The 23,300-nt window shown below is 40.8% G+C and overlaps 2 protein-coding genes across 5 annotated transcripts in view; one reads left to right on the top strand and one right to left on the bottom strand.

Annotated features, from left to right (window-relative positions):
- slc25a25a (solute carrier family 25 member 25a) lies at positions 1–6,268 on the bottom strand. Its single transcript, XM_085367544.1, has 10 exons — positions 5,983–6,268; positions 4,283–4,409; positions 4,054–4,141; positions 3,825–3,936; positions 2,547–2,705; positions 1,843–1,995; positions 1,640–1,747; positions 1,373–1,540; positions 1,120–1,270; positions 1–989 (listed from the first exon to the last, which is right to left on the bottom strand). The coding sequence occupies exons 1-10, from the start codon at positions 6,142–6,144 to the stop codon at positions 802–804; spliced, it is 1,416 nt and encodes a 471-aa protein (XP_085223670.1). The 5' UTR covers positions 6,145–6,268; the 3' UTR covers positions 1–801.
- Positions 6,269–7,712: 1,444 nt separating this feature from the next.
- eeig1a (estrogen-induced osteoclastogenesis regulator 1a) overlaps positions 7,713–23,300 on the top strand; it is a 39,321-nt gene continuing 23,733 nt past the window's right edge. For 2 of the 4 annotated variants that reach the window (XM_085367545.1, XM_085367547.1), the window contains exon 1: positions 14,278–14,900. In XM_085367545.1, coding sequence (XP_085223671.1) covers positions 14,758–14,900 — 143 coding nt within the window. In that variant the 5' untranslated portion in view covers positions 14,278–14,757. Of the gene's footprint in view, positions 7,829–14,277; positions 14,901–23,300 lie in introns of those variants that run through there. The other 2 variants (XM_085367546.1, XM_085367548.1) reach the window with 2 other exon arrangements.

Consider the following 23,300-nt stretch of genomic DNA (forward strand, 5'->3'; position numbering starts at 1 on the left):
TATTTGCATCGAAAATGGTCCATTAAAACACTAAGTCAGCATTGACAACATCATTTAGAGGCTTACTAGCTTTAATTAAAGTGCATTATGCCGTCTGTCTTTTCACTTTCTAAATACACATGCTCTTCTTTAAAATGAAGAAAGAAAAAAAAAGCAGAAAAAAAAAAAAAGCAGCCCTTTAACCTGAGGTGAACATTAAGTAACATTCAATTAAACAAGAATTAGGGCGACTAAACACATCAACGATCTCATTGCATCAGCAAAGTTTCTTTTCCCGCCCCGTTTTCACCATTTCAGACAACTACACGTAGTTATCAACATTAAGGCTGATTTATGTAGTTGCACATTTTGGCTCAAGATTTACTTCCCTTTCTAAATAAAACAATAAATACAGGACGGGTGGTAATAAATACTCCGGTCAGTCAGTCACTCAGTCATTCATTCAGGGGTGGAGAGAAATTCAAACTGTGTGCAAAAATCTTCCCGTCTGGGACAATCATTTCACTCCGTGCATTTTAATGCTTTATCCACCAAGATTCACTCAAGAGAAGAGCAAAAATATTTGGTCCTTGCTTCTCATACAGTCACCGTTCAGCTTCTCTTTAAAGGTAATAGCAGCAGTCACGACATCCTGAGCTCACAGAGTCCATAACCTCCACCTCGTCGTGTCCTTTCTAGTCTTTCATCAGCTGACATTCACAGAATGAAATGGCTCCGCGAACCTCTGGAGGGGCCTGAAAGCCCCCGGGGGGATTCCTAGCATGAGCCTTGGGAGGGTGAGGGGTGGGGGACTAGGGAGCCTTATCTTGAGGTCACTCCCAGCTGTGTCTTCAGGTGCTCGTACACAACATAGCTGATGCTGACGGCAGGGATGACTTTAAGGAAGTTGGGGGCCAGGCCTCTGTAAAGCCCAGTGGGCCCCTCGTTCTGCAGGATCTGCCTGAAGAGGCTGGACATGGTCACCTGCTGTTGGCCGCCATCTACTGCAGCTGAAAGGGTTAAAAATGGACAAGCTTAGACTTGTGTTCAAATACAGTTACTATCCAGTTATTTTTAAGTTACTAAATGTATAAAACCGTCTGCTACTGATGGAGTAACAGGTCAGTATTGAGGCCTCACCTTGTGCTTGCATGCGGGTTCGGACCAGAGCCAGGGGGTAACTGGCGAGCTGACCGCAGGTACTGGACACTGTGCCGCAGGCCAGCAGGACGAACACACCGGGGTCTGTGCTGTTGGTGCCGTACTGCTGGAGGTAGGTGTTTTTTAGCGTCTATGGAGAGAAAACAAAAAGGTCAATCTACAGTCTCAGTTTGAATTTTATTTTGTAGGAGTTCTGGGGATTTCCAAACAATGTATGCTTGTGACTGCTCACCTCGTACACTGCGAGGTCAATGCCCGCATAGGGCACGATGCCCAGCATGTTGGGGACGTATCCTTTGTAAAACGCGCCGAGGCCTTCTCTTCTGAAGATCTGCTTGGCGCAGTCAGTGATGCCAGCATACTGGCCGGTCTTCCTCAGAGCGAGACGGGTTTTAAGCACCTGGAACAGATTCAGTACAGATAACGTCAGCTTTGACTGTACAGTCGCGACAGAGGCATCACAACGCTACAGGATAGATCTAATTAAAGAGATAATCACCTCCATGGGGTAGATTGTGCTCTGGGCAATCACTCCTGCCAAAGATCCTGCAACAAACCGCTCCAGGATGCTCAGAGCTTTCTTATCACTGCCGATTAAACGCTTAATCTGGAGAAGCAAGTTGAGAAAGAACAGATTAGCAAATGACATCAAGAACACTGTGCCTCGTCCATTAAACCCGTCCCTTGATAAATCCATCATACCTGCTCGTAAGCCATGAACTTGAGGGCCGACTCGGGGGCAATTTTGAGGATATTCACACCATTTCCTCGCCACAAGGACCTCGTACCACCTTCTTTGATCATCTGCATGAGTCCGCTCATGATGCACATGTTGTTGGTTCGGGATCCGTAAACCTGGGGGAGGAAGAATATTGTATTTGATTAAACTACTACACTAATTATGGGATGACTTGGGCATGGTGCCATGTGGGTCATCATGTTTTTAACCAAATCTAAGCCAACTGGGTGAATATCTAATCAATAGGACAAAGTCTCCTGACGCACACCATGGGGATGATGACACATTTAGTATGGGTAGTTTGAGCTTGGATGACAGCGAGTACTATGAAGCCAAGGGTGTGACAGCGGTTTGAGAGCAGTCATTGGTCATTGCCTGGACTCTGGCCCCTTGCTGTTACACACTGTTAAACGTTAACTTGCTTGTGAGCGTTAGGTGACGGGCGCTTGAGCAATTTCAAACCATAATGGCCACAAATACTCAGAGCTAAAATCTCAGTAACGTTTAACATGTCATGCATCAGCGGACACTTTAAATGCCCGACAGCTTTAGTCATAAGACCCACAAGCGGAGAAATTTCCACAACTTCCTCTTCACAGGCCCATCATGTGCCTGCACTTGATCAACAGCTGCTTCAAGTGTATTAAGAGGTCCAAGTCGATCTTACCTGCATCGTGACTTTGAGTCGATCCAGGGGGGCAGTGCAGGTCCTCGAAACTGCTCCTGCTCCTCCACCTGCGACCAGATGTCTCCACCACATCCCAGTCTGCTTCTCCTCAATGGTGAAGTCATCGGGGACCATGAGATTCTCTCCAACATCGAATATCTGATCAGAAGATGACAGGAATGGTCAGATATAGAGAGCAAAAAACCCCTAGTAGAGGTTTTAGTCATTTTGTCTCAGCAACTAACAGAAATTACTCTCATTATGGAAACATACATGAAGAGATTACAAAGGACAGAGTGGAGGTTAGTTTCACATGGACCACTCTTGAACATTTTGGAACAGGACCCATTTTGTGTCAAGCTTCTATTCTTAACCAACATGTGGTAAAAATCCTTTGTGTTAACATCTGAACATTTCTCTCATGTGGGCCACATGATGGTGAGCTCATGTGTGACTGCAGGTTAAATGTGTAAGCATCCCCCCACCAGCACAGCAAATGTCAGAACACGGGGATTGTTTTCAAAGGAAGACATGTTGAGAATATAGGTCAGGGATCTGTTTAAAACCTCTAGCTTTCCCCCCTTTAAAAGAAAAAACAAAACAAACCTCAAGCATTTTGCCTTCTTATTCTCTCTCTGGGACTCTTATGGAGATAAAACTGTGCAGGTTGACATCTGACCTGACTTTCTGCAGTCTGAAATGATCCAGCACTTTACATCTCTGCTCAGCTTGAGGCCGGCTTGTGCCGCCAGGCGAGTCTGCTAGTCTCATTAGCTCTAAAATAACTTGTTCTGCCCCTGAGATCAGAATGTGTTCCTCCGGGAGCTGTGCTATATTACATCTCCAGTCTGCACCTGCTCTGACCGCTGCTGCTGCTCTCCTTTACATAACAGCACCGAGACAAATCCTTCCAACATAATCCTGCAGGAAAGAGCCCAATTCCTTTCATGGCCTAAGAGCTTAATTGCTGACGCATGGTTTGTGCTCATGGCCTTTCTGGGAATTTGCTCTTTAATTGACCCACTCAACAGGAGGGTGTAAGAACTTTTGCCTTTGCTATGTTATTGTTATCGCATATGATGATAAAGTTATCAACCAAGAATAGCTAAAAGTAGGACATGTGAAAGGTTATGCAAGAGCAGAATTTTCTACTTCTCTTTCATAAAGTTAATTTTGGCACATTAATGATTTGTCTCTAGTTTTAGGCTCTGAAGGTCAAAGCAGCAGATTTGTTCCCTTTTTTGGGCAAAACTTTTGGTTTCAGTGTGAAGTACTAACCGTGGAGTGTTTCCAGTAAAGGATGATCTCAGGAATGTTCTCCGTCTTCTCCACCATGGCATACTTGCTCCAGTCTTTACTGCCGATTGTTATCATGCCGTTCTTATCCATGCTTTAAAATAAATAAATGTATAAAATGATGAGACATTGTTTCCTTAAAATAAATAAATAAATCAAAATCTAAAATCCCAAAGATTAAAAAGATATATACATATATATTTTTTTTTACCTCTTAAGGACTTTCTCCGCATGTTGCAGAGAAATATGCACACCAAGGTCACGGAGCGACTGCATGAACTCTTTAGGGTCAACGCGGCCTTTAAAAGGAAGCAAAGACACGTTGTGAGAAAATGCGTCCTTCACACTTAAAGCTGCGGAAATGACACAAAGTGAAATTCGAAACCACTCGAGGAGTTTCGTGTGAAACAAAGAGCATGACTCTATCTCCTGCCACATACCTGCATTCTTCCTGTCGAGACTCTTCACCACAAGCTTCAGGTCTTTCTCGTAGTCTTGTAGATAGTGAACAAACTCCTCAAAGTCCAGCTGTCCGTCCGAGTTGTTTTCTTCCCTTTTTAATGTTTTCTGTGAAGAAGAAATAAAACCAGAGTCAGACAAGACGGCAGAATTTGAATAATCTGATTTACTGATTCCAATCCAGTGAGTCAGCTTCATGGAGGAGTAGAAGGTGACATTTAGCAATGGTATGCAGTAGTCATCTCCCCTGAGAGTTTAACAATGTCTTATGAAACAAGTACAGCAAGTTTGAAATGTACCTTGTAACTGATGCCTCCCAAATGATTAGACAAGTGACCATAAACCAGCCCTGGAGACCCACTGGCGCATTAAAGGTGTCCCCTCAGCTTGATTTTTATTACCCAAAGGGCAGCTATGACCATTTGCCAGGCCACAAGCCTCTTGGCTTTCTTGAATGACATCTATTTCTCCTGGGCCTATTAGGGTATTAGGTAATAACACCCTTGTCCATCTTCACCCTCAACTGCAGGCTGACCCAGCCAACTGCTTTAATCCATGTCTAGGTTGAAACCGGCAGGGCTAAAATAAGACCGGGATATACTGCTATCATTGACTGATACCGCCTGACCTGCTGCCCAGACCGCCTGTAGGCATATGACTGAACCCGATACCCCATCTGCAGATATTTGCAGCTTGCACCCTACTCCCTGCAGGAGTGCATCAGTGTGACTTAAAGCACAGCTAAAAGGGCCATTTTGTGCCAGTTCATGAAGCCTGAGATGCCAAAGACAAACTGCTGCAGACTTTAAGTCTTTGCATAACCTTGATTAAAACACGTTTAAAAACACAATTATGAGCAAATCCTAATGAGCCCCAGCCTCTTAACCCCCCAAAAAGGCCCATAGATAAAATGTACTGGATAAGGCACTGGGCACCTTTTAAAACTTGAAATAATGACAGATTTTTTTAGAGTGGTTTCTAAACCTTTTCTTCCCAATAATTTAATTTGTGTTGACAGATGCATTTAAAACAATCACATTGTTATGAAATCGTGAAATTAAAACATGAAAAGTCAGTGGTGGGTCAGCATTCCTAGGATTACAGATGCACCACGAGTCATAGCTATATGGGATCTGCCTGCCCCAAAACCATCAGTTTCAGAGTAGTAAAAGACCTCAAGGACATCAGGGAGAAACGCATGACCTAGAAACGGGAACAGCTAATTAAACAACTTTTGTACTTATGCACACGATTTACTTTTTCTCAGTTACATATAGCGAATGATACCGGCTTCTAGCTGCCCTCTTTCAGTGTAAGCGCATGGCCGGAATTCCTTTTTAGGGTGGATTTTCCCCATGTAAGCTGAATGGCAGTCTTTTTCAGCCCGAACCGGCTCGGTTAAGTTTTAAAGTTTGCAGTAACAGGCTTAAATCAACAAATATTGATTACTTTTCAATGTCATTTAGGTTAAATACAGATGTTACGTTAAAGTTGCAGCAAAAATGCCCGGAATCTTCTCGTGAATTTTCTCGAAACCGGTCTTTTTTGCGGCCTAGTCGTAAGGCTTTTACTACTGCGCGCTAATCTTTCCGGTCGCCGGAGTGAACGGATTTGTGGCGCTCAGACTAATCAATGTTACGAACTAGGTTATTCTGACTGTGTTAGTTAACTTATTTCCTACCTTTCGCCATCGTTGGTAGGCTGAAAACTCTTGGGACGGCAGGAACACGCTGAGTTTGTTAAAAAGAGACTTCAACTCAGATGGAAGTCCGTTAGACTCGAAATATTCCACTTCAATCGGGTCCGAGTTAGACACGGGGACGTAAAGGCACAGGCCGAGCATCTTTGGTAAATTAAAACTTCAATAAATAAATAAATATCACAAAGTTGCGTCTGCCCTGTCCGGGACAATACTGAATGCCGGTAAGGAAGGACCGGCTACTAAAGAATGTCAGAAGTCCACGCCTCTTCCAGAATAGCTACGTAATTGGTCCGTCCCTCGTCAATGAAGACAAAACGTCATTTTTACTACGGACGAATAACTGAGGCCGCCCATTGATGGGCTGGACTCGGTCCCGCCTTTTCCTTTCTTTTTTTTTGTGTGCGAGTGAGCGAAGGAAATTGACCAATCCTGTGGCCGGTTTAGTCTGCAATTTGAAATATTAACCAATCCTGTTTTTCCTTCCATTGGAAACTGGCGGCCACGGGGTTTACATTACGGCCTATGTGCAAGAAGCTCCGCAGAACGTTTACATAAAATAAAATAAAATTTGAAGCAACTAATTATTATATGACCACTTAATAGATTTTAATTCAATATAATAATTAACAAAAACATAAATAAATCTTTATTGATTGAAAATATAATAATAACAACAGAAAATCCACAAGTAGAATATTAAATTATTATAATAAGAAGAAAAGTATCTCTTTATTTGTACAGAATATTTTAAAAATTATTTTAAAAAAATATGAAGAATGAATGATAAAGAAGAATTCAAGGTAGGTAGTTTAATAATTTTAAGGAGAATATTTATTACATTTTATTGTACGCTGAATAGATTAGATATGTATTGTCAAGAGTATTCAAATTTACATTTTGTTTCAATCACATGCACAGTATGGTAGTTTTTGCCACATTTTCTTCTATTGTATTTGACATATTTCTTGTGTAAGTGGTCCATTAACTATGTGACCTGAGTATTTCCATTCTGTGCTACAATACATAAACATAACTACAACAATGGGGAAACTTTTTTACTGTACTGCATTGCATATATATTACAGTTTTAGCTATGTTTTTAGCACTGAGATTTTATGTAGCTCAATTAAAATGTTTGTCAGGGGTTTCCAGCCCCCACGAAAAAACCATGACAGGACAAAAACACTTGTTTTTGCTCCTTATCACAGATGCTGATTACCTGTTTACAGCTCCACTGAGGAGGCCACAGCTTTGTTTTGCTTCTTTCATTCACAAACAATGGTCTCATGACCCCCCAGACTTATCTTATATACCCTTTGCAGGAGGCCTGACTTCTATAGGCTGCAAACAAATGGATTAAACTCCATACACAAAGTAAATTGGCTGTATCTCCAGCAACTGCAAAGGTAGAAAGCTTTTTAGAGATTGCTGCATATTAACTAAACTTTATTGGTACTTTTACTTTACTGGAGAGTCTGAGTATCTCTCCACTATTGAAACCCTGTGTCTGCAACTCATCCCCTCACATGATGTTCCCTGCAAAAAGTATTGCATCACTTTGTTTGGCTTGTGGTTGGGTTTTCTTTTCGGGGGGGGGGGGGGGGTTGTCCTCTGAGGCAGGCAAGCTGCTGGCCCATGAAGGCTGGACAAAATGAATCACAACAAGGACGAGCGCCAAAAGCCAAAAAAGGAGCTGAAGTAAAGCCAAGAGTGACCTGCTGAGCCCTTGAGGATGAGCAGGGCTCAGGCAGTGGAAAGGTCTCAGTTTTGATGGAGACAGCTTTCCACTGTATTTTAAGCCAGGTTAAGTTTGACCTCTGCCTACGTGAGTGTTTACTAAAGTCTTTCTCTTATAATACTTCTGGCTGGGATTTGGAATGACTCTGCAGGCAAATATGTTGCTACAAATAGTGTACATAGTATTTTCTTGTGTCTTTGGCCAGTTGTATTTGTTTGTCCGCACTAACTGGGGGTGGGGGCGTGGGGGTATTTGTCCGCAAAAGTCTGGTTCCGTTGGGGTTCCCACTGTCTTCAAGTGCTTGCTAACAGGGCATTGTCTGATTATTGGGACTTTTTCTACAATGCTGTATAGTGTCCTGCTGTTGCTATACAACATACTGAAATTAAACTCCCAGCTTAAAAATCAGCATCCTTCTATCTGAGACAGTGTATTTTATAGAGCATATGAAGACTGCCAAGTTACGTATAGTTGTTTACTTTAAATGTGTGCGGCACTCAGAGGTTGAGTCTCTTAACCTAATGAGTGTACCAAAGAAAAGAAGCAAGGTTAATTTTAAGTTAAAAGCATTTTGTACAACAATAGTTGTTCATATAAATAATTTTATATGAAACTCAGAAAAACATCACAATACGAATGGCCTAAATTTTCCTTTAGAAGGCTAAAGTACTTCTACACAGTATTTACATTATGAGACAGAAATCAAAGTTTGTATTGATGGCAACACGACTAAATTAAGGATAAGACGTTAAACAGTCCCAGTCTTTGCTTCTACTCTTCCAGAACTCTGTCTTACACGGAAAAATCACGCACAAATTAACAAATGAAACAATTATGCACAACCAGTTTAGGTTATGAATGCTTATGAGGAAATTGCACCTACGTCCAGAAAGGATGGCTGCAGCTGCACGAGCCTTAAACATCTAATATTAGCAGCGGGTAGTCACAGGAACGTCAAGCTGCCCAGAGATGTTCCCGCAGCCTTTAACTTTACCCTGCTTGGCATTTCTGTACTTTCTCCTCTGTGTCAGTGTGATACAAGAGAAGCCTGGGATACTCCCTACCAAGAGATATCACACATTTTGTCCAGGCCACCTCAGAAGATCTTTGCAGAGTAAATAAGCTTTTTTTCTCTCCACTTTTTTTGGTTTGAATCTGTGACACACCAAAGGTACCAGGGCATGTATCACAACATCGCTTAAGAAGACTCTCCTGACTTTTCAAGCAACACTAAGCTCCAGTGCCCCCACATGCTTTTTTCAGCTTGATAAAGACAATAAAAAGATACTTTATATTTATTTGAATTACATTGTTTCAGTTCAACATCTTTTTTTTAGGGCAGTAGTGAGGGAATTGAAAATTCCAATGGTGCTCTAGCAAAAGTACAGACTCATGGGACTGTTAATGTTCAACTTTGAACCTTTAATTTAACGATGGTGTGATCTCTGATACATTAGCTGTGTTTAGACTTTGATTCTTGTGGATGCGTGACATGGTCTCCAGTCTTTGTGTGGCAGTGAACCGTGTAAACAAAGTATTACGATTCCCATTAGTCAATGTTCTTGTTCAGTTTTTGATCAAATATTAATAAAACCAGTGTCTGTGTGCTGCATGAGACACAGGAAGTCAATTAAAAACCTTGTGTACAAGTACTCTTAGTTTCCTAGTGACATATAAGGAGTTTATTCATTATACAATTTGCTGGATTGAAACCGCAACAACCACTTTTAACTTAATTAGAATTAGTTTTATTTTGACATGTGATATTAAACTCATCTGGCTTAATCCACTTAAGTTGAAGCAGCAACATATATACATATGTTTTAAAATGAAAGCAAATGTCTCTACACAGAGGATGCTGTATGGCAGTCGTCTTACAGCCTTAATTATAAGTAAAAAAAAAAAAAAAAGCTTATAAATTAACTGGAAAAGTTGTAGGGACAATTACCCATAGTCCCGATTGCAAAATGAATGAGGAGAAGCAACCCTTAACTCCATAATTGGAGACAACAGATGCTTAAATATATATAATTTTTGTCCTGTCATTGCCAAGATTTGGAAGAACAATATTTGAAAGCCAGAAGTCACATTTTCTGATACCATAGGGTTGGGGTTATTTCTCAGACCCCACAGGGTAACTGTGAGGGTATCAACAATAATGGCTATGCCTGTATGACAAAATAATAAACAGCAGTAACAACAGCACTGGTGGTAAGAGCAACAATAACAATATGAGGCTTTAATGCACGCATGTAACTCTGAGGTTCATGAACACGTCAGTAAAAGTTCACTAGAAGCATAAACACGTTAACGTGGCCACTGTCGTTGGATGCCCTGCGTCACACAGCAGCAGGTAAAGACAAACAGGACTCAGCAGGAGCACTTTAACCCGCACGGCTGCACAAACAGTCCGTATCTGACAGCAACAGGTGACAGGTGAGGGGGCGTTTAATCATGAGTAACTGGGAAACGTCACAGGGGGACAACATGATAATCTGTTGTTGCCTTCCTTGGAAAAGGCTTTTTATGTTGCATTGTTACTGATCGTTATCATCTGCGATTCACATTCCCATTAAGTCACAAGATTTACGACCTAATTTCAAACACAGAGGAAACATCTTGTCCTTTACAAATCACCTGGTACATAGCAGGTCTTAAAATTGTGTAAATTCAACCTCGGATGAACAAACCTCGTAACATATTACACCGCGTCATTATTCTATTTAACAAAACTTAAGCAAAAATGCAGAAACGGCGTGTGAAAAATAAAGTACACCCCATGATTCAAAGCTTGCAGCACCACTGTTCATAGTAAAATGTGAAGGAATTGTTTTCTTAACACTTTATTAGTTTTATGTGTCACTTTGGAAGATTTTTGATCCACTCTTCTTTTCCTGCCACAGAATTTCAGTCAGGTCTGGACTTCAATCATTCTGTTGCAGATTTGTTGGTGTGTTTGTGATCACTGTCCTGTTGCATGAGCAGACAGATGGCTGCACATTTGGCCAATTTGCTGTTTATTTATTTTTGACAAACATTATGCTGTGGATTATAGCCACACATCTTCACTGTGGTTTCATCTGTCCAAAGGACATTGTTCCAAAGAGATCTTGTAGTTTATTCAAATGCTATCAGCCCTTTAGAGAGAAGAGGCTTTCTCCTGGAAACCCTTCGAAACAAACCTTAGAAAAAGTTTTTAAAAAGCCATCATTCTTCAGTCTTTTTTCTTTAACTGTACTGTCAGGAACCTTAACATTTAACATGCTAACTGAGGCCTGTAGAGTCTAAGACGTAGCGTTGTGGGGTTTTTTGGGTTGGTTTTTTTTTCAGTTTTTCGGAGCATTACACAATTTGACTTCAGGGTCAGTTTGCTGGGATGTCCACTCCTGGGAAGATTAACAGCTGTCTTAAATGTTTTCCACTGTAGAAAGATAAACTTAGCCTCAGAACCCTTCTTTCAGATCACTGCTGATGTCATTCAATTCAGTTCCCTTTATATTGTAAAATAAAGACCTGGCAATAATACAGAGAAAATAGAGAAAACCCCATATGAGCAAGCACTTTTGTGACAGTGGGAAGGAAAAACTCCCTTTTAACAGGAAGAAACCCAAGCAACCACGAGTAAGCCTGCAGTCTGAAAGCAAAGTGCTCTGTTGGGGTGATGTGCTCTCTTTCTAGATCCTCTCAGTACTCTTGCGGCAGCATTTTGGATCAGCTGAAGACTTTAGGAAGTTTTCTAGGACATCCTCCTCAGCATTGAGTTAACACACATCTGAATGCTTCAGACCTGCAGCCTGTCCTGTTATGCTTTTATAGAGTTGGTCACGCTTCCTGATGAGCATTTAATCAAATGCTTTAGGACAGGTGTGGGCAACTCCAGGCCTCGAATGCCGGTGTCCTGTAGGTTTTAGATCTCACCCTGGGTCAGCACACCTGAATCAAATGATTAGTTCATTGCCAGGCCTCTGGAGAACTTCAAGACATGCCGAGGAGGTAATTTAGCCATTTGAATCAGCTGTGTTTATCTAAAACCTGCAGGACACCGGCCCTCGGGGCCTGGAGTTGCCCACCCCTGCTTTAGGACTATAAGCACCTCACTTCTATTTACCCTCTTAATTCCTGTTGAAGCAGTCAGAATGGACAGGTTTTCAGAGCTTCTGCCTTTGGCCTGGTGTGATATGTCATGTGTTCATCTGAGGTTGCATTTATCCAATTTTAACACTTGCTAAGGACCAGATATTTTTTTTAAATGACCATTTACTGATACATAAAACGTCAGATGTGACAGGACATTAAAAACACAAAAAGAACATGGAAATCACATCAGCTCTAGTACCTTAAACCCTTCAATAATGCACCGTGGTATCTGTCACTCTGCAAACAACACCAACAGTTTGTTAGTGTGACCCCAGCCTGACCTCAGGACACCATCTTCTAAGACTGTCTCGATGTTTCATCTTAAAATCTGGAGGTAGCCATGATAACATGAACCATTTACTGCTTGGGAACATAAATGTAGATTTTTGACTGTTGACAAACAGTTACTGTGAGGTCCAGGTATTTTACTTTATTTCAGTAAGCTCCCTAAAGTCTACCACGAGGTAAATCAGCTGCACACATACACGGATTTAATAGAGAACTTTAAATACAGGCTGAATTTCTTCCAGATCTGTGCTGCCCTCTGTTGGCTGACTGTTTACTGACTCTTCTCATAGATGCACACGTTTCTTCGTGGCATACATTAAACAGCCTGTTTAATGTCAACATATCCTGTTTAAAACAGGATATGTTGACCTGCAGCCTGAAGTGCGCCCATGCAGACACATTAGCAGGCAAGTAAGTCCTGACTTTGATATGACACATCTTCAAATAAACCGAAAACAACAACCCAACAAATCTTTGTGCGAACTTTATTGAAACCTCCTACGACCTGGCGTTCACATATCAGCCTAATCAGCTCAAATATCAAGGAGAAATTAAAAATGCATGCCGAGGAAGAGGAGGTTAAACTTGGTCAACTTTATTTAAACTTTCCAAAGGTTTTAGAGAGTACGGATTAAATAAATAAATCAGTGAGCTGTAAAAATGATTCATGATGTCATCAAGTTTTCTTCTTTTGGTCACAGTGTCTGAAGGAAAAATGCAGAACTAAGGTGAAAAAGGGGAAAGACTGCGTAAATTTTATTTCCAAAATATTAATGTATTTCTAAAAAGAAAAGTTTTGATCCCTGGATGTTCATGGTTCAGTGGTTATTATTAGGTTTTTGCCACTTACAGCTAAATCTGCAAAATCTGCTTAAAGTGAAGTCTGAGCAGCGGTGCTGTGAACCCATCCAACCAAAGGAATTTATAAAAATTTATAAAACCCAGATGGGTTATGAAATCACTGAAAATAATGAAACAAATTAAGTTGCACAAATCTATTTTTTTTAAATGTATTGATTTTTTAAATGTAAAAATAAATTAATATTTATATAAATTTATTTATTCTTTCTTTATTAATGTGTGCTATTTGCAGGTTTGGGGGAAATATTATCAGGTACTTTCAATCCATGTAAAATTATCAGGTGCTAACTGGTGTATAACTAATAAAAACAGACACAAGGAAAAAAATGCAACTTATATTTAACAAATTCAATTTGAATTCATTAAAATCTTCCGCGTAAAGTTGGTAAATTTTGAGTTTTTGGATTCCAAGTCCCTGAAGGTAGCATCACTGTGTCGGTTTGTACCGCACGGTGGCGCTGTTTCACGTTGAACGCTACAGCATGACTGGCATGAATGAAAGTCCAAAAACTTTAGGCAAGTTCATCAGCTTGAACCAGTGTAGCACCGGAAGTGCCATGACTCACCTTTAAAAAGTCTTCCACAGATAAAATGTTTCGTGTTCAAGCGCCCAAATAAATCTATTACATCTATATTCGTTTAACTTTATATCAGTTATATATATTTTTAAAGTAGAAACCACAAACCTAGCTAGTTAGTGTTTGAATAGTATCTTGATTAAGTTTGAACATCTGAATGAGTGTTGTGAATTTATTATAATGTAAAACTGTTATTAGCAATCACATGAATTCATTTTTAAAATTGCACATAAATTTGCAAGTTTTATAGTTTTTTTTTTTTTTTTATTAAAAATCACTTTAAAACATTTCTGAAAAACCATCAATCATCTATTTCATTACAACAACAAGAAAACATTATTCGGCTTATTTTAAAGTAAACTTTAATCTCTGCTTTTACATTGTACTTTCCTTAACTGTTACTCACACAAGTTGAACAATTAGAGCTGTTATTAATGTATAATTATTTGTTTAAATGATTAGTCAGTGGTTCAGTTACTGAGTAATTTTTTTCTTTTTTTTTCCAATTTATGAACACTTTAAAAAAAAATCTTAATATTAAACATTAATTCCAGTAGAATGTTTCTTTTGATAATCACAAATGTATTTATTTATTTTATTTACATATTAATATACATTAAAATAATACGATAAAAAATACTTATTTTATCTTAAGTTTGTATATAGTTTGGCTGCCGACAGAAAAAGAAATTAATGCATCTTTGCCTGACAAACATGGTTTAGACTTTATTCTGAAAGGTAAAAACCGGATATTTCGCAGCATACTCTCGTCAGCTTGATGCTGCTAGCTGTAGGTTCCTCCTCTCCGTACTCAAAAGAGAAAAGCAAGCTGAAATGTCTTTTTTCGTCATTCCGTGTTGTTGAACCGCGGCTGGTGAAAGCCAGAGGACCCAAAATGTCCCCAGGTGGGTTTTTTCATTACTTTTAACCAAACACCTCAAGTTTTTTTTCCCACTTTTACGGACATCTTTGAACGAAACGCTTAATTTGTTTTCAGATATCTGCGGTGAATCACGTCCTGAACAAGAGTTCTAATGAAAACACACTGAAAACACCAAGTCGGCACGTTTACTTTAGCACAGCCTTGTTTTTTTTTACCGTTTACCGTGTTTCCCCCCGTTATTTTTGATAGCTTTGAGAGTCTTTTAAACTATGGCGTTCTTCGTGAAAAAGAAGAAATTCAAGTTTCAGACCCATCTTACCCTGGAGGAGCTCACCGCGGTGCCTTTTGTCAACGGCGTCCTCTTCTGCAAGCTCCGGCTGCTGGATGGAGATTTTGTCGCTACTTCTTCCAGGTAAATACTCCTGAAAACAACCTTAAACGTTTCTTCACACATGCAAAACATTGTTTAAAGTACCATGTTGTGGTCTCATACAGTTTGGAAGCAGTTACGGGAGGTTAAAGTGCATCTGTACATCTGAGCTTGCAATTACTGCAGTGTGTCTAAAATGTATGCAGGGTATATTAGTATATTATTTAGTACAGATTCGGTGGTTGATTTTTGGGATAAAGATGCAAAAGTTTGCATCTTAGCAGTCTCTGTTATTCCCTGTGTTGTTTTTAAACCTGTTTCTGCTCTGTTTGTGTTGCACCAGCTCGCTCCATGAGTCAGATTTAAACGCTGGGTGTTGCCATGTTAAGTGGTCTATCTGTGTATCTGCATTGGCACCTCTGCTGCACTGGGCTGCCAGACTAAACACAGCAGCAGCACCTCTAAAACCAGCTCATACTGGTCAGATAATCTTGGTGTACCAGCTCTTTCAGCTGTGTCGGGGATGAGACGGGGAAGATAACTCTGATTTCTGGGCTTTTCATCTTCTCATTTGCGTCACATAACTTCAGATTTTCTTCTTCTGACCTTGATAACGTTCATAACTTTCATCTGTTTTTCCTTCCTCGTTCCTGATTTTCTAGATGAGATCAGGCGAAGGACACACAAGGTCTTTGCTTCAGTGTTTCACACTTGTTGGAGGTTGAATGGATACAGTGACTGTCTGAAGTCAGTTTAAGACCCTCCTGCTTCTCTCTCCTTCTTACAGACTGGCTTACTGAACTGACCTCATTGTGTAAAACAATATGAGGCACTACGCTGTTAGTCAGCTAAGTGCTTTATTGGCGGAGGATCTCTGAAGTGCTTTTAACCTGTTTATCAGATCCAACGATGAGACCACAATTTTCCAGATCTGCTTTCCTATTTCACTGGTTGAAATACTCTGCCTCTTTTTCTTCTATTACTGGGATGTTTCCTCACCCTGTTTGGACCTCATGTACATACAGGCCTGCTGAACTTCAAATCCCACAGCTGACACATGTGTATGTGGGGTGGGAGGGGGGGGTTCCTGTGCGTACTTAAAAAGCAGGTCATCCTCTTCATCTACCCACTCAGCCTCCCTGTTTGCACGTAGCATCACTGCAGACTGAGTGTGTGAGAGGGGCTCACAGAGGGGAAAGTAAACACACAGACAGATCGGGATCATCTTGATCAGGTTTCTTGTCTGCAGATGTTTCCGTTTTCTTACCTTTCATCAGTGTGGCGGGGAAAGCGGTTTGGGACTTCTGTGAGGAGCAGATAATCTCACGGAGGGAGCAAACCTCTGCGGTCAGAGCCCAAAACCTAGTTACTTTGGAGAACATGTTAGTAAATTCAATTACAACACATTTAAAAACAACAGACAGTGACAGCAAGTGATCAAAACATAAGAACATTTTTATTCATTTCTCATGATTTAAACAGCAACTCCCACTGATTTCAAATCTTAAGGGTGGCCTGGCCAAGGCAGTAGCCATACGAGCTTTAAAAAAAACATGAAAATGCAACAAATAAAACATGAAATAAAAGATCTCTAATGTGATATACTATATACAAATACACACAACAAAACACTAGTGGTTTCACCAGAAAAAAACATCAACGTCTCCTGATGATGCTTTTAAAATCATTTGTAGATATAATTTCCTCACCCAGGTCATTTCTAAAATAAGTCCTCAATAGTAACGCTGTGGGAATCTTTAGTTAGATCAATAAAATCAGATTTATGGCCATCTGCATAGGTGTACTGAGTTTGATTGTATTAAATATTGAAACAGAAAAAGTTTAGGTTATCTGGTAAATGGCAGTGATATTATAGTGCTTTTAATTTAACGTTAATGGTGCTCTTAACCTAACACTCAAGAACTTGGAGTCCAGTGGATGCATAAGGGGGAACTGTACGGTTCAGCATCTTGGCCAATGATACTTGAACATGAGACTAGAGGAGTCGCGGATCAAACCACTGAACTTCTGATTGGTAGACAAGCCACTCTACCTTCTGAGACAGCTTTATTGAGCCTCAAATTTGAGAAACGCTTGTGCAAAAGCTGATGAAACTGGAAACGTGATGTATAACAAGAAGCAAAAGCTACTCTAGTGGAATCCACTGACTTTTGCCAGTTTTGTGTTGTAATATAAACACAGAGGTCTCTGAGGTTCAGGGAGATCCATTGTTTTTATTTTCTGCCTTCAGAGGATTGCAGCTCTCACTAAAATGTTTATCTGTCAAACTAAAGCTCCCCTCTGCTGAGGAAAAAAGCGAACTAAATGCCTCCCCTTTCCCTTTCTCTCGGCTCATGTCCCCTGGAGCAAGGACGGCAATGTCTGAGCCCTCTGTGCCCTCAGAGGTCACTCTCATCTCGGGTGGTTATATAACAGCTCAGTCCTTCCCTGGGATCAGTTATCATCTCTGTGACTGAAAACAAGGGCTCTCTCAGAGGAGGGGACAACAACCGTGGCACAGGGAGGCTCCCTCCACGGCGGACATTAGATTAGGGTTATGTCATAGATCTGACAAGCCCGGTCTTTGTATGCAAGGCCCCGCCTTGTTGAAGGTTGGGGACAGTTGGGGTGGGATTAACAGCGAACGTGTCCAGGGGACTGCGCTGTTGGAAGCACAGAGGGGATCACATGCTGCAAATGTGACTGTCTAGCTCTCAGAGCAGCGTGTCAGGGCTTTTTATTTAGTACAATTGGAAACTTTTTACTGAAGCCATAAAATACTCTAGAAAGTGTTTACTGAGGTAAATGGGTAACCAGAGCAGTCGCCCTCCTGTCTATGTGTCATCACTGTTTTAGCCGATGCTAGCTTGCAACCAACCAACGCTCTCCTTTGGAAACATGAGCCGAGAAACAAAGTGTTAACTGTGTTTTGTTTTGTTTTTTTTTTTTGTTTTTTTTTTTACTGTGCAAAATCAGACTCGCTCAAGGCTGAGGTTTTTTTTTTTTTGTATTTTTTTTGAGGGGGGTTGTGTGGCGTCTTTAAATGTTGTATTTTGTCTGAAGAGCAGTGACGGATGACACTAACTGGGGTTATCAAGTCAATTTCCACACTAGAAAAGACAAACATAATATATTTGGAGTCTTGTAGGCGGTGCTTCCCTGCTGGGGTGGTATTAAAGGCGACTGAGTACTATGAAGAAAAATTTATTATATCATGGATTTTAAATCTCATCTGGTGGTAAAAGACTGCCCTGTGGTTTCAAATATCTGTGCGGTTTGTTAATGCTGTTATGGTGGCTTTTACATTAGTCTGAATGACCACAGCAGTGCCTTGCAGGTGGATGTTGCTCAGGTTTAAGCAAAGGGTTTAACTTTTCTGCTTAATAACCTTGTGTTTTCTCCAGAGCCCCCCTAATGTCTGCATACCTGCTGTGTAACACATTGGAGCAACTGAAACTAATAAAGGAGTGTTTTTGCAGGGGTTACTCTCAGTCTGAACTCTCTCTAATGCCACAAAGTGGGTTAATGTTTATACCAAAATATTAAATTGGTAATTATTTTTAACGGGTGCAGTAATTGTTGCCAGCTTTGTGGTTGTTTCGGGACTTACTTGGATAGTTTCAGTTTGGAGATATGTAGCTGCACCCTCCCTGGAGCAAACTGTGCAGAGCTTAGAAGAAAATTGTGAATCACTTCAAGACTTTGCATTGTCTAAGGAGACTGTTAAACATGAGCTTTAAAGTCTAGCTATTGGTGGAATAACTTGGACCCCCCCCCCCCGGCTTGGTTGAACTAGTCTGTTCAGAGATGTATCACAGTGATATAACACATAAACTCGTCATGCATGCACGGACTTCTTAGAAACTGAGCTAGAAACGGCTTGAAAGAGTTCAGGGAAACAGAAAACAGAGTTGTACTTTAGTTATAACCTTTTTTGGGAGTTTAGCGTTCTGCATTTATCTTTGTATCGAGGGGTAATTACACTGCAACGAGTATATTTTTATAAAAGTAATACAGTAAATCCCTTTCAGATTGTTTTGCTAATCGAGTGAAACGTTCCTCCAGTTGTCCTGCCTTCATGTAGATCCCAAAAAGGAATGTGCAATCAGCCCCAAGAAGCCCGTAATCACCCAATCCCTTTTTTCCTCTTATAAATCTTTCCAAATGGTTTTGTATTGAAAACCAACAAAGACTCGTTCGAATTTGATTTTTCTTTGGTGCTCACTTTTTTAGGCCATGTGAATATAAAGAAGGCTAAAGATTACTCAAAGTATTTTTTAGAAAGTATAGCTATCTGGGAGGTTATCAGCATTCGAGAGTGTCCACTGCGTCGAGTGTGTTGGACTGCTTGTGGAGAATGTGTTTTCACTCTGTAGAGCTATAGAAACCAGATGGTCTCAGTCTTGATTTGGCAGAAGAACATGCTGCAGGAGTTTGCAGGCTTTATCAGCTCTGATTCTTACGGTTCAAAGTTTACATTTTGGACATTCAAGCTGATTCTTTTAATCCATGCTGCTCCTGATATTTCACCACTGCCTGACACCAGTGTGAAAACACAAACACATCAGCCCTTGATGTATTTCTCTGGCCCTGCTGTGACCATTCCTGATAGATAAGCAGCAGGAGATGGAGAGTGTTTCTGTGTTTCTAAGAAAAACACAGGACTTCTGCAGCGATTTGAGACTCTGAAGAAAGTGTGATCACTTTTTATGACTGCATAGTTATGCCAGTTGTACCTGGCCGACTTTTCCCTGGATCTTGTTCTTATTAAGAATAAAATCTTGTTTTTGTTTTAAGTTTAATTTACACTTCTGTGTTCAGTCTGTATAGCGCCTATGGTATAGCCTGTGCAACAGGCAACACAGTTAGCCAGCATTTTCATTTGAGCTAAGTGCCAGTGTTGCAACTGGTCCGCTTCTTATTCAGTCATTCCAGAAGGAGGAAATGACATGTAGTTACATTTCTGCACGGAAATTGTGTTGTAAATTAGATTTAACAAACATCTATAAATCCAACTCAATGTGACTAATGTAATTGTTAGCTTTGACTGGATGCTCACAGGCCAGAGCTCTTGGAAGATGTAAAGCAGAGGGACAATTATGAATTGTCATAGAAGTACTGTGTGTGTGTGTATATATTCATGGCACTTTGGTGTAGTAACAATATGGACTTCCCTCTGCTCTCTGTCCCTGTGTGGGGGGGGACATATGGGACTAACATTAACATGTCCTAATAACAAATAAAAGTCCTAATGTGACCACTAATACTTTGGATTATGTTCGCACTGATTTACTCACTTGCACTTCAGTGTATCTTGCTGGCTCAGTATTGTGTTGCGCTGCCAGCAGTACTTCCAGGATGTAGTTCTTAGGATGTTGAAGTATCATGATCCGTTGGGTGGAGATGGCAGTTTCCGGGCAGTAGTTGTCGCACATCACCGACACTACTGCTGACTAATCCAACATATAATGATGAGTACATCAAAGGCATTGTAGCCCGCTTTAACTGTATAAATAGTTTATATCAGTAAAGAGAATCCAAAGTAGACTTCAGTGATGAATCTGTTCTCTTAGTCACAAACATCTCTGTTAATGTGTGCCACCCTACTTCTTCTGCACTCTGTGCTTTAATGTTTTATTTCTTCTACACAGTTTATAAAACTGTATCACGGGGCATTTAGTCATTCTTTGTATCTGTAAAGTTTTGGCTCGAGCGAAAGCAGCTGCAGGGGAGTTCAGTGGAAACGCAAGCAGGAAACCATCCAGCCACCTCTGTTTTAAACCACTTTTGGCAAATTCCCACCAAAATGTACCTGCACTGCTTTAATGCACAAGTGTGCAACCATGATGAATATTGGAGCCCCTTATTTTGTTAAGTCTACAGATGTGTGCCACGTGACAGAGAGAAGGGAACGTCCAAAACAAAAAATAAAACGTAAGGAAGACATCCAGAGAGGAGCGGGTTTGCGAGGAGAGTTGAGAAATACGACTGGGACGTGGCGCTCCTCAACAGCTGTTTCCTGTTTTCCTCTCACTTTTCCAGCGGTTAGCGCTTTGCTGGGATGTGAGGGGAGGCGCGTGGGGTGTGGCGGGGGGGTTTTTGGATGTTGGTGGTCTGGTATCTGACCAGGTAATCAACGTGAACTTCCTCCATACAAGGGCTTTCCTGTTGTGAAACTGATTGTTAGGGATTGCAACTGTAGAGCTGACCTTTTTCATTATCACACATGTGTGACAGCAGAGCTTCACAAAAGTTGACTGCAACCAACAAGAGACGAGAAAGTCGACTTTATCAATAGTCAGAATGACTCCAGTGTTAGGTTAAGGCCCCGAAGAGGCTCGTTGATTTGATTTCCCTTGTGGGTTTAAGATTCCAGAGCCCAGACTGTGGTGTTTAGCCGCATATAAACCCGCTGATGATTGCATCCAAATTACAGCCAAATTATTATGACATTAAAATGTAAGAACTATCAGTTTGGTTTGCTTTTTTACTCCTAAACTGACAAATAGTGAAAGGAAAAATAGCCGTCAGTTTTACAGAATGCATAACTCTTCTCTGTCTTATAATTGTTTTAAGCTTTAGGTTTAGGATGTTAGTTGGACATTACAAAAAGAAGGTTGATTTTCCAGGTGGTGTTTGACCTAAACAGTTACAGATACAGGTGAATGCAGTGGTATGCTGACATTTGCCGTTCTTTTCCTGAAAAAAGCTTACCGTTTAGTCCAGCTCAAGGTTATGTGAATAAAAGTGATACTTTTGGGTGGTGAGGTTTGCCTAGAAGAATGAAGAGGTACTTGCACTGTCTTCATCCTACACTGGTGCTAGTCTTCTGGGTTCTCTGTTGTATTTTGTTTTGCTTCCATCTGCAAGGGGCGGTTGGGGTCATGGTGAAAACTGTAGCCGGCAGGAACAGGAGTTTGCCCTTGCAAGATAGGGGTCATGGTCAAAACCATCCGCTAATCCTGCTTCCATGTCTCCCACCATTTTTGCCTCGTTTTCATTAAATAGATTGGTTTAAATCTTAATTATAGAAATACATGATGGTTCTATAGTTAATTTGTATTTGTGTTAAATAATGTTTTCAGTATTGAGCAAAATGAGTAGGACTGATGTAACAAATTTCCCACGTGTGGGACTAATAAAGGTTATCTTATTTGCTGTAACTGAGCATGTTGTACTTCACTGTAACCAGGGCCAAACTACCTATGAATTTGACATTTAATTGATAAACTTCCCATTTAAACATATTATTTTCCAAGAAATACTGAATCATCAAAGGGTTCCACATGTGAGCTGTTTAATTACTACCTTTGAAGTCTACGTTACCATTTGCTCTACTCATTTCCCCTCAGTTCCCTTCACTGTCTGAAACGAGCCGTTTTAGATCCCCCCCCTTTAAGGCCACCCTCCCTGTAAGCTGACTTTCTTCTGATTGGCAGAGGGGAGATGAACATATTTGGGACGTCCCCTCATACAGAGCCAATAGTAGGACAGAATAGTCTGTTTAGAGTTGTTTTAAGCTTTAGGTTTTGGCTCACAGGGATTATTTGTACATGCGCTGACCTTGTTATGTGAAACTTTGGTCGTGTTTAATTTGAACATAATGACAGATAATAAAGAAAAATAGAAAAATGAGCCGCTGGACTAACACTGACACATTTACACTGATGATGATCAGTAGGTGTATTTAAAAAAAAAAAAAAAAATAAAATACACGATAAAAAAGTTAAAGCAGCTGGAGGAAGTAACTTTTGTTCTCGAATGGTTGTTAAAAGGGTGATGGCGTCAGCGAGGATCGACCCTGTGGCTTTCTGACTCCTCGCCCGTTCCTGTCCCCGTCCGTGGACTCTGCAGGATCCGTCTGCTTCCTCAGCACTCTGCCGTCTGGCTGTTTATCTGAGCTCTCGATACGACCCGACCGGGGTCCTGCCTGAATGTTTGTGTTTCTTGTGCGGCCGCGGGCCCCCGGAGCCACGCAGCCGGGATGAGCGATAAGGATCCCGCTCTGCCGACATGTTGAGTCATCACATGTGAGGTCCGGTGGAGGGGCAACTCAAATCACAGGCCACAAGTTTATATCTCAGTCTTGCAGGCTGAGTTTAGTGTGTAATCACAACTTTAATGATTGTTAGTGGAGAGATTGTCTTTGCTCTAGGGGTCATTTAGGCTCAGTTTTCCCACATTACAAGAGAACTGAACGTCTGAAGAGCAGGAACATGAACTCCAGTAATCTAGCCATGTCAGTTTTAATAATGTTTTTTGGCAGCTCAGAGAAGGTCGGAACAAAACTGATTCCAGTTCCTGTAACTTTAGCTCACCGTGATGGATTTATTTTTCATCATGTAAGGGTTTCCGAACAGCAGTAGCAGATGTGATTCGTAGATTCTGGTGCTTGAACCCCTGAGACACCACAAAACTGTTTGTCAGAGATGAAGCAGACTG

Source organism: Diplotaxodon limnothrissa, linkage group LG12 (genome assembly GCF_057381915.1).
Source record: "Diplotaxodon limnothrissa isolate DT_005_m linkage group LG12, D_limnothrissa_male_GT1.1, whole genome shotgun sequence".
Taxonomy (NCBI): domain Eukaryota; kingdom Metazoa; phylum Chordata; class Actinopteri; order Cichliformes; family Cichlidae; genus Diplotaxodon; species Diplotaxodon limnothrissa.

Excerpts from the sequence above, each read along its gene's own strand:
- slc25a25a (XM_085367544.1), bottom strand. The coding sequence starts at position 6,144 with ATGCTCGGCCTGTGCCTTTACGTCCCCGTGTCTAACTCGGACCCGATT. Across the intron at positions 3,937-4,053 it reads GCGGAGAAAGTCCTTAAGAG|CATGGATAAGAACGGCATGA; the intron begins GTAAAAAAAAAT and ends TTTATTTTAAAG. Across the intron at positions 990-1,119 it reads AACCCGCATGCAAGCACAAG|CTGCAGTAGATGGCGGCCAA; the intron begins GTGAGGCCTCAA and ends TAACCCTTTCAG.